The sequence below is a fragment of the Cynocephalus volans genome, chromosome 10, assembly GCF_027409185.1.
Source record: "Cynocephalus volans isolate mCynVol1 chromosome 10, mCynVol1.pri, whole genome shotgun sequence".
Taxonomy (NCBI): domain Eukaryota; kingdom Metazoa; phylum Chordata; class Mammalia; order Dermoptera; family Cynocephalidae; genus Cynocephalus; species Cynocephalus volans.
Genome location: NC_084469.1, coordinates 35,005,872 through 35,018,440, shown reverse-complemented (window position 1 = coordinate 35,018,440; position 12,569 = coordinate 35,005,872). Strand labels below are relative to the sequence as shown.

General features: G+C 40.4%; 1 protein-coding gene across 1 annotated transcript in view; it reads right to left on the bottom strand.

Annotated features, from left to right (window-relative positions):
* The window catches only part of DNAH2 (dynein axonemal heavy chain 2), a 97,131-nt gene extending 84,562 nt beyond the window's left edge, over positions 1 to 12,569 (bottom strand). The window contains exons 1-4 of the mRNA XM_063110770.1: positions 12,413 to 12,569; positions 9,055 to 9,116; positions 6,449 to 6,619; positions 294 to 522 (exon numbers count right to left, since the gene is read on the bottom strand). Coding sequence (XP_062966840.1) covers positions 294 to 522; positions 6,449 to 6,619; positions 9,055 to 9,116; positions 12,413 to 12,569 — 619 coding nt within the window. The remainder of the gene's footprint in view (positions 1 to 293; positions 523 to 6,448; positions 6,620 to 9,054; positions 9,117 to 12,412) is intronic.

Below are 12,569 nucleotides of genomic sequence, written 5' to 3'. Positions count from 1 at the left end.
TCCCCCACTGCCCCCACACCACCTACATTTCATCTTACCCCACATATACTCTTAGAAATTTCCAATTCTAAGTTTAAGCAGGGGACTGGTCTGGCCAACCAGTTCTACAGCAGAAAAGTGTATCTGGATTAGAAGGCAGATTCTGTACCTAGGCCACCCTCACTCAACAAACACATACTGAGTAGCTACTCTGTGCCAGGCAACCTAGGCAGTCAGGATTAATCCTCTACCCTCCGCACCTATGGTTAGTAGGGCACTAAAGATAAACCAGCCACTCCAGCCTTCCCACTCACCTGTCAGGGAGGCCAAGAACCTGTGCAGATGAGAAGCAAAATGATTTCGAATGCTCTCAGGCCAAGTTGTGTTTGCAAAGATCTGAGGGGCATAGACACCACTGAGCAGTCGAAGCAGGGCCGGGATGTAGGAACCCCGCACTGTTCCATACTGCACAGTTGCCTGAAAGTTCTCAGGAGTGATGGGGATCGGTGCCCGGCGAATGAAGTAGACAATCTGGTTCTGCGTCTGCATGAAAGACAGCAGATTAGGGTTCAGTCTTCAGGCCGAGTCATGACACTCAAAGGAATCCGAAGCTCCAGTCATGAAAGACTGGCTGAGTTCTTTATCACAGACCCTTAGCGTATCCTGATCCTTCTCTAAATGTAAGTGCCATGAAGTACTTCCTGTTCTTTTCAGGGACATAGAAGATTCTATACCCAGAGATGTGGAGAGGAAATACAGAGAGCATGCTTTGAGGGTAGGGATTGTGTATTTTGTCCAACTTGGCTCCAAAATCTAGCCCAGTGCCTGGCACATAGTAGTTGCTCAATTAATGATGGATGGATGGATGGATGAACAGATGTGTGGAAGAAAAGGATGGATGCATGAAGCATTTCAGCCATGGGAAAATCAGGAGGGAGAATGATTAGAAGTAAGAGATAATTGTCATTCTGGTTGCATATACTTTTTCCTCAATTTTTCATTTATCCTTCAGTTTTGCTTACGATGATTTTTTGTTGTTATTTACATTCGGAAATGTATAACTATCATGTACTTAAATATAAAACTTTTAAAAGTTCTGTCTTCTGCATGCTTAAAAAGGCCATTCCCACCGTAAGATCATATTCACCTGTTTTTTCTTTTCTTTAGTGTTTTTCTAACTGCTCTTTACAATTTTTTTTAATTTTAAAAACTAAAAATAAGGGCTGGCCTGTGGCTCACTCGGGAGAGTGCGGTGCTGATAACACCAAGGCCATGGGTTCGGATCCCTATATAGGGATGGCCAGTTCGCTCACTGGCTGGGCGTGGTGCTGACAACACCAAGTCAAGGGTTAAGATCCCCTTACCTGTCATCTTTAAAAATAAATAAATAAATAAATAAAACTGAAAATAAAGCACAAAGAAAAAACTAATAAGCATCCATCTTCCCACTACCCCAAAAAAACTTGACATTCTGTGTCCACTTTTTAAAAAATTTAGCAACTATTATTTTTGTTAAGATGGCATATATTGATTATAAATAACCAAAACAATGCAGAAGAGTACAAAGATAAAGGTAACATCATCTAAAATTCCACCGCCCAGAAACTAATATTGTTAACATTAGAGAAAACATTCCAGACATTTTTCTATAGATACATATGTACAGAAAGATTAATTTAAGTATTTATTTTAAAATAGGATTATTCTATTTTCGGTTAAAAGTATTAACTTTAATGTCACTTGAATTTTATAGAACAAAAAGAAATTTAAGTAGATATAGAGGAATTGTTGAGCTTCAAATAAATATTTCTTCACCCAGAAAGGAGATTTCTTCCCAGAAGATTCCTAAGGTTTTAAGAGAGATTATAAAAAATTTTAAGAGTTTTCTCACTACCTTTCAATTTTAAGTTCTATGGACTCACTGCTTTGAAAGATAAAGGGATTAACATCCTCATACCCCCTCTCATTTTCCTACCATTTCCCTATTTTTGTTATAGTATTATTTTGACATTGTCCAGGTTTATAACATTCATATTCTGTAATAGAATTATAATTTCCTAGCATAACTTAGTATTAGTTCTTTAAATAAATTGAATGTTCACCGATTCTCTATTCCTGAATTATTTATTTGGTTCATTTCTTAATTGACTTGATTTCAGTTGGTGTCATTTTTGTGTTTTTTTAAATGGGATTCTTTAAAAATTGAAAACGACTGCCTGTTTGTTGCCTCTGTACTTGAATACCCTGGGGCTGGCCGGTTAGCTCAGGTGGTTAGAATGCAGCCTTAGGTCACAGGTTCGAATCCCCATACCCACCACCCACCAAAAATAAATAAATGATATATATTCTTGAACATCTTGGCTGGGAATAATACCCCCCGAGTCACACTGTCTCTCCAGGAGAACTCCATAGGAATGGCTGGATGTTCAGAGAAATCTGAGACCAACCTGATGTTTCCCCTTGGTAGATAATTTGGTCCTCTGATGAAGGGCCTACTTCTTTCCCAAAATTTTATTTTAAAAAATTCCAGCCCATAGAAAAGTTGCAAGGAAAGTACAATGAACAACAACATACCCTTCATCTAGACTCATGAACTCTTAACGTTTTGCCATATTTGCAAGTTCTCGCTCTCTCTCCCCAACTCAGCTGAGCCTTGAGAGTTAGCAGCAGACATGATGATACTACACCCTTAAATACTTCAGCATATATGAGGGGTTTTCAAAAAGTTCACGGAAAGATTTGTATTATCTTTTAGTTCTATGGTTCCACAAACTTCTTGGAGTACCTTCATATCTCCTAAAAGTGAGGACATTCTCCAACATACCCGACACTGTAATTATCACACTCGGAAAGTTTAACTTTGTTTTCTTTTGTTCCTGGCAGATGGCTAGTACAGGGAGAAAATTTAACTTTATACAAAACTTTATATAATATACAGGCTATTTTCAATTTTCCCCAATAGTCCAAACAACGCCCTTTCATGCTGTTTTTTTTCCGATCCAGGGTCCAATTCAGGATCACACATGGTCATGTCTCCTTAGTGTCCTTTAATTTTGAACAATTCCCCAGCCTTTTCTTTCTTTCATGGCACTGATATTTCTAGCAGTCCAGGCCAGATTTTCCCAAAATGTATCTTAATTTGGATTGATCTGATGATTGTCTCCTCATTATTAGATCAAGGTAAATTTTCTTGGCAGGAACACCACATAGGTGATGTTCCTAAAGAATTAGTTACCTCAAATTTTAGTAGCTTAACTAAGACGTGTATTGACCTTTAACATTGTGTAGCAAATTTTGTGGAATACAGTGTGTCCTTTTGATTCTCAGATCCAGTTCCTTCTGCATTTCAGGAAAATTCTTTGTATTTTATCTTTAAATTTATATATACATATATATTTAAATTTATATTGTTTCATTTGTTGGCTCTACACTAATCATCTATGTCTTTCATACGTATTAGCATCTCTCTAATTGTGTTAATGTCTTTGGCTTTTTCTTCTGCATACACTGTGATTACCTCGAGCCTCTCTATGTCCATGATAGGATTTTCAGCAATAGCTATTCAGTTCCTTGCTGTTTCCAACCTAGCAGTTTTGTAACATGCTGTTTTATTTATTTCCTAAAATCTGCAATCTTTGATCTCATTCTCATATTATATCATTTCATCTTTCAGCTTTGTTTAAAATCAAATTCCGTTCTTATTAAGTTGTACTATAACAGGATGCCGTCGTGAGGAATTTCCTTCTGTTCATTCAGTTATGTTTTCCTCTTTTACATGCTCTGTTCCTTCTTTTTCTCCCTTGATGTAACATGCTTGCAGTTGCCATGTAATTTCTTTTCATTTTGCTCATGCTTGGGAAGCTCTGTAAATTCATTCTTTTGTCTCTAGCGTACTGTGGGTGATTTCTTGACGTTCCACTGTGAGGGACAGTTTATTTTGTCCCTCAAAATTAAATTGAAAGGGCTGGGTATTTTATGTTTTCTTTTTCTTTAGCCTAAGAGAATTGCATCAGGGGATGGTCAGGTAATTAAGGCTAATTTAAGGCAGTGAAAAATCTTTGTTAAAAACACCAAATTCTTTCTCTCTTTTGAGATTTTGTTAACTCTAAGGTTCCCTCTATCTAGCTGGAGTGCAACCAATCCTGGGGGAAGGACTCAGTGCATGTGCTTTTCATTAGTCATCCTTTTTAAATTATTATTATTAATATTATTTGTTTACATTTTTAAAGTTTATTAGATTAGATTAAGCTTCTTTCCTTGTTTATTTACTCTTGGGGGTTCTTGTGTGTGGTTTTTGTTTGTCGGTTGTTTTTTTTTTTTATTTTTTGCTGGTTTTACTTTTTGCTCATTTTATCAAGTATTCAAGGGTAATAATTTTTTTCTTTTTTTTTTTTTTTTAAAGATGACCGGTAAGGGGATCTCAACCCTTGGCTTGGTGTTGTCAGCACCACGCTCAGCCAGTGAGCCAACCGGCCATCCCTATACAGGACCTGAACTCGCGGCCTTGGTGTTCTCAGCACCACACTCTCCCGAGTGAGCCACAGGCCGGCCCTCAAGGGTAATAATTTTTAAAGGATGTTTCAGTTGGCTATCTCAACCCAGGAGAATACAATCAAGTCTGTAATCGATTTAGAATGTATTTCAGCAAGCTAAATAGATTTTTTTTTTAATTGAAAAACTTCGTCTTCCACGTTTCCTAATTCTATTCATTGAATAATCCATCTTTCCCCACAGATTTTTAAATGCCAGTTTTAATAGAAAATGCCTACTTATCTGTTTCTGTACATTCTATTTTCTATATTTCATATGTGTCTGTACGGCTGCTTATAAATGTATATTTTTGTACTTCCTATGTTTCTGTACTGTTGCTTGTAATGTATATTCCTGCTTCAGTAAAACTGTTTTAATTACTGTAGTTTAATAAAATATTTTCATATTCACAAGTCTCCTCCATTACTTTCCTTCATCTTTATCAGTGTTATTTTCATGCATCTTTCTGGATATATTTTTAAATCCTTTACACAAGGAATCTAGGGACTGTGGCATTTGTGCGTTGTTACTGGAGTTGCATTAAAATGATACTTTTTTTTTTCTTGGCTGCTGGTTGGTACAGGGAGCCAAACCCTTGACCTTGGTATTTCAAGGTTGTACTCTAACCAACTGAACTAATCGGCCAGCCACAATGATACTTTTTTTAGATTAAATGATCTTTATACTACTAAGATCCCATTCAAAAACAGGATATGGCTCACCATTTACTCAAATCTTCTTTCATGGTATGTAACAAAGTTGTTTCCTTTCATATAAATCCTACTTTAACATTTTTTTTTTTTAAAGATGACCAGTAAGGGGATCTCAACCCTTGGCTTGGTGTTGTCAGCACCATGCTCAGCCAGTGAGCTAACCGGCCATCCCTATATAGGATCCGAACCTGTGGCGTGGGTGTTATCAGCACTGCACTCTCCCAAGTGAGCCACAGGCCGGCCCCTACTTTAACATTAAATATTTATATTAAATAGATATTTTTGCAAAGTTTTATTCCTTTTGTAAAAGAAATCTTCTTTTCACTAGGTCTTGTGACTGATTATTGCCAATACACAGGAAAAAGCCATAGCCTGTTTGCCTTTGTTTAACAGGAAATGCTTCACAAATTGTGTCATTGTCACAGAGGGCCATGCTAACCTTCATTATAATTTCAATTTTTGTGCATGTGCTCCCAAAAAGAGCAAAGCAATAGCCTTTTTCTTTTTCAACATTTTATTTCAACATTTTTCAAATACACAAAAAAGTTAAAAGAATTTTACAATCATGACCTGTACACCCTCCACCCAGATTCCACCACTAACATTTTACTATATATCTGTCTTCTAACTGTCTCCCTACCCTAGGTTTATCCTTCTCTAATGTAGCCTCCACATTGTTGAAATAGTTATCTATCTAAACCATAAAAGACTTCAATAGCTCTCTCTGGGACAGAGGCCAAATTCTTTAGCATAATCTACAAGGCCCTTCGCAAGCTCACCCACCCTACCTTTTCAGTGTCATTTCTCACAACTCCTCTTTCCTTTGTACATACAGTGCTCTTTACTGAATAGCTCTTACCTAGTTTTGATGAAATCCTACTTACCCTTCATCCCCAGCTCAAATATCACCTCCACCATCAATACCCAGAATTCCACCCGCTCCACTACCTGTTCCCATAAAGCTCCTATAAAGCTTTGCCCACGCATCTCAAATTATAGTAAATATTTGTTTAAATGTCTGTTTTCCCTACTCGACCATGATATCATCAAAAGCAAAACCCTGCCTCATCATTCTCTGTTATCCCTGCCACCAAGTAGGGTGCCAGACACACAGACGGGCTCAACAGGCCTTGGGCACGGGAAAGAACAAGACTTGATGACAGACACACACAGAGCCCTCGGCTCCCTGTAAGACCACTTTTGATCTGGGAAAGGAGGGGACTCACGTGTACAGGCATGCCCAGTTCCAGCTTCAGCCCAAAACAGGAGTCAATGAAGATGGTGAGGATGGACTCTGCAGGGTCCCGGACAAAGCGTTCCAGAATGGCATCGTGCTCCTCTGTCCACACAGCATCCGCCAGTCCTGTCAGCATCGCCCGGGAGAGGAAAAGGGGCTTCTGCAGGAAGAAAGCAGGCAGAGAGCCCAAGTTGGTACAGCCGTCTAGGATGAGTCACCTGTCCCTCCCACGCTCACATGTGAGGGCGTGGGAGATGAGAGGAAAAGCCAGCCCGGTTCAGACGGCGAGGAGAAAGCTCAGGAGGAACTGAATGACAGGCTTCGAGCTTTTGAAGAAATGACACAATAAAATTCTCTTGCCTCTAAGAGTAAAAAAAGAACAATCAGAGGCTGACCGGTTAGCTCAGTTGTTAGAGCACAGCATTGACAACACTAAGGCCAAAGGCTCAAATACCCATACTGGCCAGCTGCCAAAAAAAGAGAGAAAAATATAGAGGAAAACTAGGGTTTACTATCTTCCCAAATATTTCATTTATGCCTGCGGTTTATAAAAATGCACTATCAAGCAACCCTCAACCTCAAAGGTAAAAGTGACTTGAGGGAATGCGTAGGATATTAGTCAAGATCAAGCAGTTAGGAGCAGGGAGATGATGAGCTGGGAAGGAGAGAAGGGTACAAGAGCAATTTCTTCATGTGGCAGCCCCTCGGGACACTGAAGTAAGTGTAAGACACTGGGTAAAAGACAATTGGCACAGCAGTAAGGAAGAAGTGGGGGTGGGGAGACTAGAAAAACACCAAAGAGCAAAGAGATTAGATGGAAAATAAATTTTAACTGGTGGCAAGAAAAAAACTAATCTGTAGAACTAAATAAATTAAGGAAACTAGAAGATACGAAGATATAGCTCAGTGAACATGAGAAGTCATCCCATCCTTCCCCCAGTACTCCTGGAAAATAAGGAAGATTCTCTCTCACTTAAAGTTTCCAGGACAAGAAATTTAATAGACAACGACCTAAAATCTGTCCTATGTATATACGGGGATGAACCAATGAGAAAAACACTAATACCTCAATAAATAAATGGACAAACAGACATGAATAGACATGTCATGTCATAAAAATGCAAATATGAGAAAATGCAAATATGAATAAATGTTCAGTTTCACCTGAAATTTAAAAAATACAAATAGGGCCGGCCCGTGGCTCACTTGGGAGAGTGTGGTGCTGATAACACCAAGGCCACGGCTTCGGATCCCATATAGGGATGGCCGGTTGCTCACTGGGTGCACGTGGTGCTGACAACACCAAGTCAAGGGTTAAGATCCCCTTACCGGTCATCTTTAAAAAATAAATAAATAAATACAAATAAAAATAACAAAGGCATCATTTCTTGCCTACCATTTCTTTAAAGCCTCGGTAAATTGATAACACCCAGGTCTGGAAAGGGTTTGTTGCCAGTGTGAGGGCAAAAGTGACAATCGGTTTGGAAAGCAGCTTGGCATTATGTGTCAAACGCATTAGCAATGCTCTTTACACTTTGGTTTGACAACTCCATGCACAGGAATCTATCTTAAGAAAATATGAAGTATTTCAAAAGCGTTCATTTTATCTATAATATTCATCATAGTACTATTATGAGAGTAAAAGATTAGAAATGGCAAAATGTCCAACAGTGATGGTTGAATTATGTACATGCGTCTAAGATGTAGAACACTATACAGCCATTAAAAATGGTGTTTACAAAAAGCATATAAAACATAAGAATATAATATAGGAATGATAAAATATTTTGTAAAAAAAACTTAATACAAAATTGTAATATATCGTACAGTCAGGATTATACAAAAACCAACTGCAAACCTATGCCCAGAAAGGAAAGACATGTATCAAAATATTAACCTTGGTTGTGTCTGGGCAGTGACACTATGAGTCTTATTTTCCCTTTCTTTGTTTTACTTTTCTGTCCCTTCCAATTTTCTCTTTAATGGGTAATTATCACTTTTCTCTCTTTTGTTAAAAAATTTCAAGGTCACCACTCTACTTATTCTTCTCACCCACGTAACTATGAGTATGGCTGGGCTCTGATACAACATGGAAGTAAAGATGAAGGGGTAAAAATAAATAAATAAAAGAAGATGCAGGGGTTATTGAATGCCAATTTCTCAAGGCAGTTGAAGGAGCTAAATGGTTGAAGGAGTAAATTCTTCAGCCAAAGGAGAGAGCTGAAGGAAGAAGGAAACAGAACGTCTTGGAAATTAGTATCCAATTAGGATAATATCTGTCCAGCTTGTTCAACGTGTTCAAGATGTTCACACTAACAACTGACAGGAGCTTGTCACAATTTGACCCAAGGTGGGGAGAGAAGGGAAGGTAGCTAAAAGACCTGGTCCTCACGTAAAGCCTTCCTCTCTTGGAAGGGACATGGATAACTTCCTCCTTTACTCAATGAACTGGATTTGTGGTGAGCAGGCTACCAGCAGAGAGTACTTAGGAAGGAACCCATTAGAGAGAATTCCTGCTACACCATTCCACAAGCGATCCTTTGATTCACCAGTCGTTAGGGAGGAATAGTGGCCTCAGGGAAGTCCCAAGCCTACCACTTCCACCTCAGGTTCCACTAATTCTTCTTGCTGTACTTCAGGTTCCTCCAACATTGGCTCTGGGAAGAATAAAGATACAAAAATAAAGACATTCCTTAGAATGTTAAACATAGACACCATATAACCCCAGCAATTCCACTTCTAAGCATATACCCAAGAGACTTGACAACAGAGACTCAAAGAGATTTTTGTATGCCCGTGTTCACAGCAGCATTATTCACAACAGGCAAAAGGTGGAAACAACCCACGTGTCCATTAACAGCTGAATGGATAAACAAATTGGAATCCACTAGAGGGCTAAAAACAGAACACAGTGTGTACATATAGTGGAATATTATTTGGCCCTAAAAAGGAATGAAGGTGTAACACAGGTAAACCTTGAAAACGTTATGCTAAGTGGAAAGAAACTAGTCACAAAAGACCACAAGTTTTATGACTCCGTTTACATGAAAGGTCAAGCATAGGCACATGCATGAAGACAGAAAAGAGGTGTTTCCCAGGATCAGAGGGGAAAGAGGAATGGTAAGTGACTGCTAAAAGGAGAGGCTCTGATGCAACTTAGAAGTAAAGACATAGGAGTCATCTAGTGCCAATTTCTCAAGAGGCTTGGGGGACGAAAATGTTCTAAAATTAGATGATGGTGACCGTTGCACAGCTTTGTGAATATACAAAAAAACACTGAATTGTATACTTTAAGAGTAAATTTTATAGTAAGTGAATTATCTCTCGATTTTTTTTTTTCCCCCGTGGCTGGCCAATACAGGGATCACACCCTAGACCCTGGTGTTATCAGCACCACACTCTAACCAGCTGAGCTAACTGTCCAGCCTATCTCTCAATTTAATAAAGAAAGTTGACTGGGGCAGGGCAGGGAGGCAGGGAGGTAGTAGAACAAAGGCAGTTAGTACTGAGGTTAGTCCAAGCATCCAGTTTCTGTCCTTCCATTCTTCCCCCCCAGTTCTCTTCCTATGGAGAAGCTGAGGCCCACAGGAACCAACCCTTCTCCAAATCACCAGGCTGCTGGGCGTTTAATGCCACCACAGGCACTCTGGACTCCCATGGAACCCAGGAGGTTCTGTTTTTCTGCCTCCTGATCTGCCGCTCACACAGGAGACTGGGGTAAAATGGGTGGGTTTCTCATCCCCCATGGGCTGAAATGAGGAAGGAACAATTGAAATAGAATGAAAAGCTTCTGGGGAATAGGACACTGTGACTTCCAGAAAGGAAACCTAAGAGGGAAATGAGATGCAGAGGCTAAGGAAGGAAGTCATGAAAAGATGGAATAGGCCATTCCAGGAGCTTACCGATGAGTTGAAGGGTCCAACTAACTCTCTTGGGAAAACTACTGGCATTCCAGATTTCAGACAGGAACCAGGTCAGGAGAGGGACGCTAAGACAATCTCAAGAGTAAACTGGTTTTGTCTCCTATAATATGATTGGCATAAATAAAGTCTAAAACATGGGGCCGGCTTGTGGCTCACTCAGGAGAGTGTGGTGCTGATAACACCAAGTCAAGGGTTAAATAAATAAATAAATAAACCATGCAATACCATAATAGCATGTGATGTTCATGGATATGGGCAGTAAAAATTTAAAAAGCAGCTTGAGAATGATAAACAGCAAACCAGGATAGTGGCGACCTCTGGAGAAGCAGAGGACGGGCAAACAGGTATTCACTTGTTACTGTCACAATTTATTCTTATACTGGGTGGTGGGTACATGAGTGCTCTTATATTATTCTCTATACTTTTTCTGTTTTGCCTGAAATGCAAGTCTACAATCCCTTATCTAAAACCCCTGGGGTCAGGTATATTTCAGAATTTAAAATTGTAACATGGAATGTAATATCCAATGGTATGTAATCCCTCTTCCACAGGCTCTAGAACAGCACTTAACAATTGCACTTTTAAGAGTATGTGTATTTCTGCAGTGAAACATATGAATATACTAAGTGGCTTAAACAGACTCTAAATACCTTCATGTCAGCTTAGGTTAGGTTTTACCACCAAATAAATTTAAGTGCCAAACTTTGGGGGAAAAAAACTTTCAGGGCTGGCCAGTTAGCTCTCTCTCATGGTGTTGATAATACCAAGGTCAAGGGTTTGGATCCCTGCACCAGCCACAAAAAAAAAAAAGAAGGCTTAGAGCTGGAGGAGATAGAGATCCTTGATATTTGAATATTTGAAGTTCAGTGCATTCATTTGGAAGCTCCTTCCCCTTCCTCCCCACCCAGAGGATTCTCTAAACCCAACTCTTGGCCTTCCATCTTAACTCTCCCTACTCCTCCTGGTACCCAGCTTCTAGGAGCTGGTCCTATTTTATTTTTTTTGGTGGCTGGCCAGTATAGGGATCTGAACCCATGACCTTAGTGTTATAAGGCCCATCCAGTCCCATTTTAAACTGCTTTAAACTCAGCACTTGAGAACTAAGAAAAATTTTGCACATTGCTAAGGTCCCAGATGCTAGGGCAGGTTCCTTTGTCCCTGGACTTTTCTCCCACGGTCATGCTTAATCTCTCCCTTTAATATTAAAAGGTGGTTCTATTTCTATCTTGACAGGCTGCTAGCAGTGTAAAGGAGCCCCAGGTATAAAGGGAGGTCTATGCTTAGGCCACAGTCCTGTCTACACTGGCCAGTGCTCTAACAGAGAGCCCAGTGACAGCAACAGCTACAAAAAACCTTCCAACCCTACTGGCTACCACTCACCTACAGGAAAGTAATCCCCCAGATCAAAGCCACAGGAGGCAGCTTCTTTAAACTCTTTTCTCCCTTGATCTAGACTTCTTTTCCTGTCGCCATAAACCTGAACCTCTGCAGTCTACCAAGTCCCTGCCAGATGAGGGCGGAGATACCAGAGTTTTAAACAGATGGTAGAAAGTATCAGCAGGGTTTAGGATTCAAAGGGTGGCAAAGCAGGCGGAGTCTCCATGGTGATGGGCTTAATGGGAGAAAAACATTATTTGTTTTGCCACCCAGGGTGAAAATGCGAAAAAGGAAAAGATCAAACCCTCTTCAGTGGGGCAGAGACAACCAGGAACGCTTGAAATAAAGAGGAAGAGGCTAGAGGAAGGATATGCTGGTGAACTCCCGGTGCATTGGTGGGAAATTTTAAGACAGAGAGAACAAGTACGAGGCTGGCCAGGAGGAGGACCCACAAAAAAGGGACCCAGCAGCAGGGCTGAGATTCTGCTGAACCCCTCGGCTGGGGGGACTTAGCCCCTGCTTCTTGCCTAGAAGCAGCAGAACCTGCTCTCCAGCCCTAAGACTCTCCTGAAATACAAACATTCTGCCTCCAAGCCCCTCCAGTCTCCCCCACCCTCAACTTCTAAGCACACCCTGATCCATCAAGTACCTACCAGGCTCCTCCTTGAGGGGCTCGTGCTGGGTCTCCAGCTCGCTGGCGGGCGAGGCATTCTCTGCCCTCTGTGCAGCCAGAGCGGCCTGAGCAGCTCGCCCCGCCCGGGAACCTCCCCGGCCACTCACTCGCTGCTTCTTCTCAGCTTTGCTGGACAT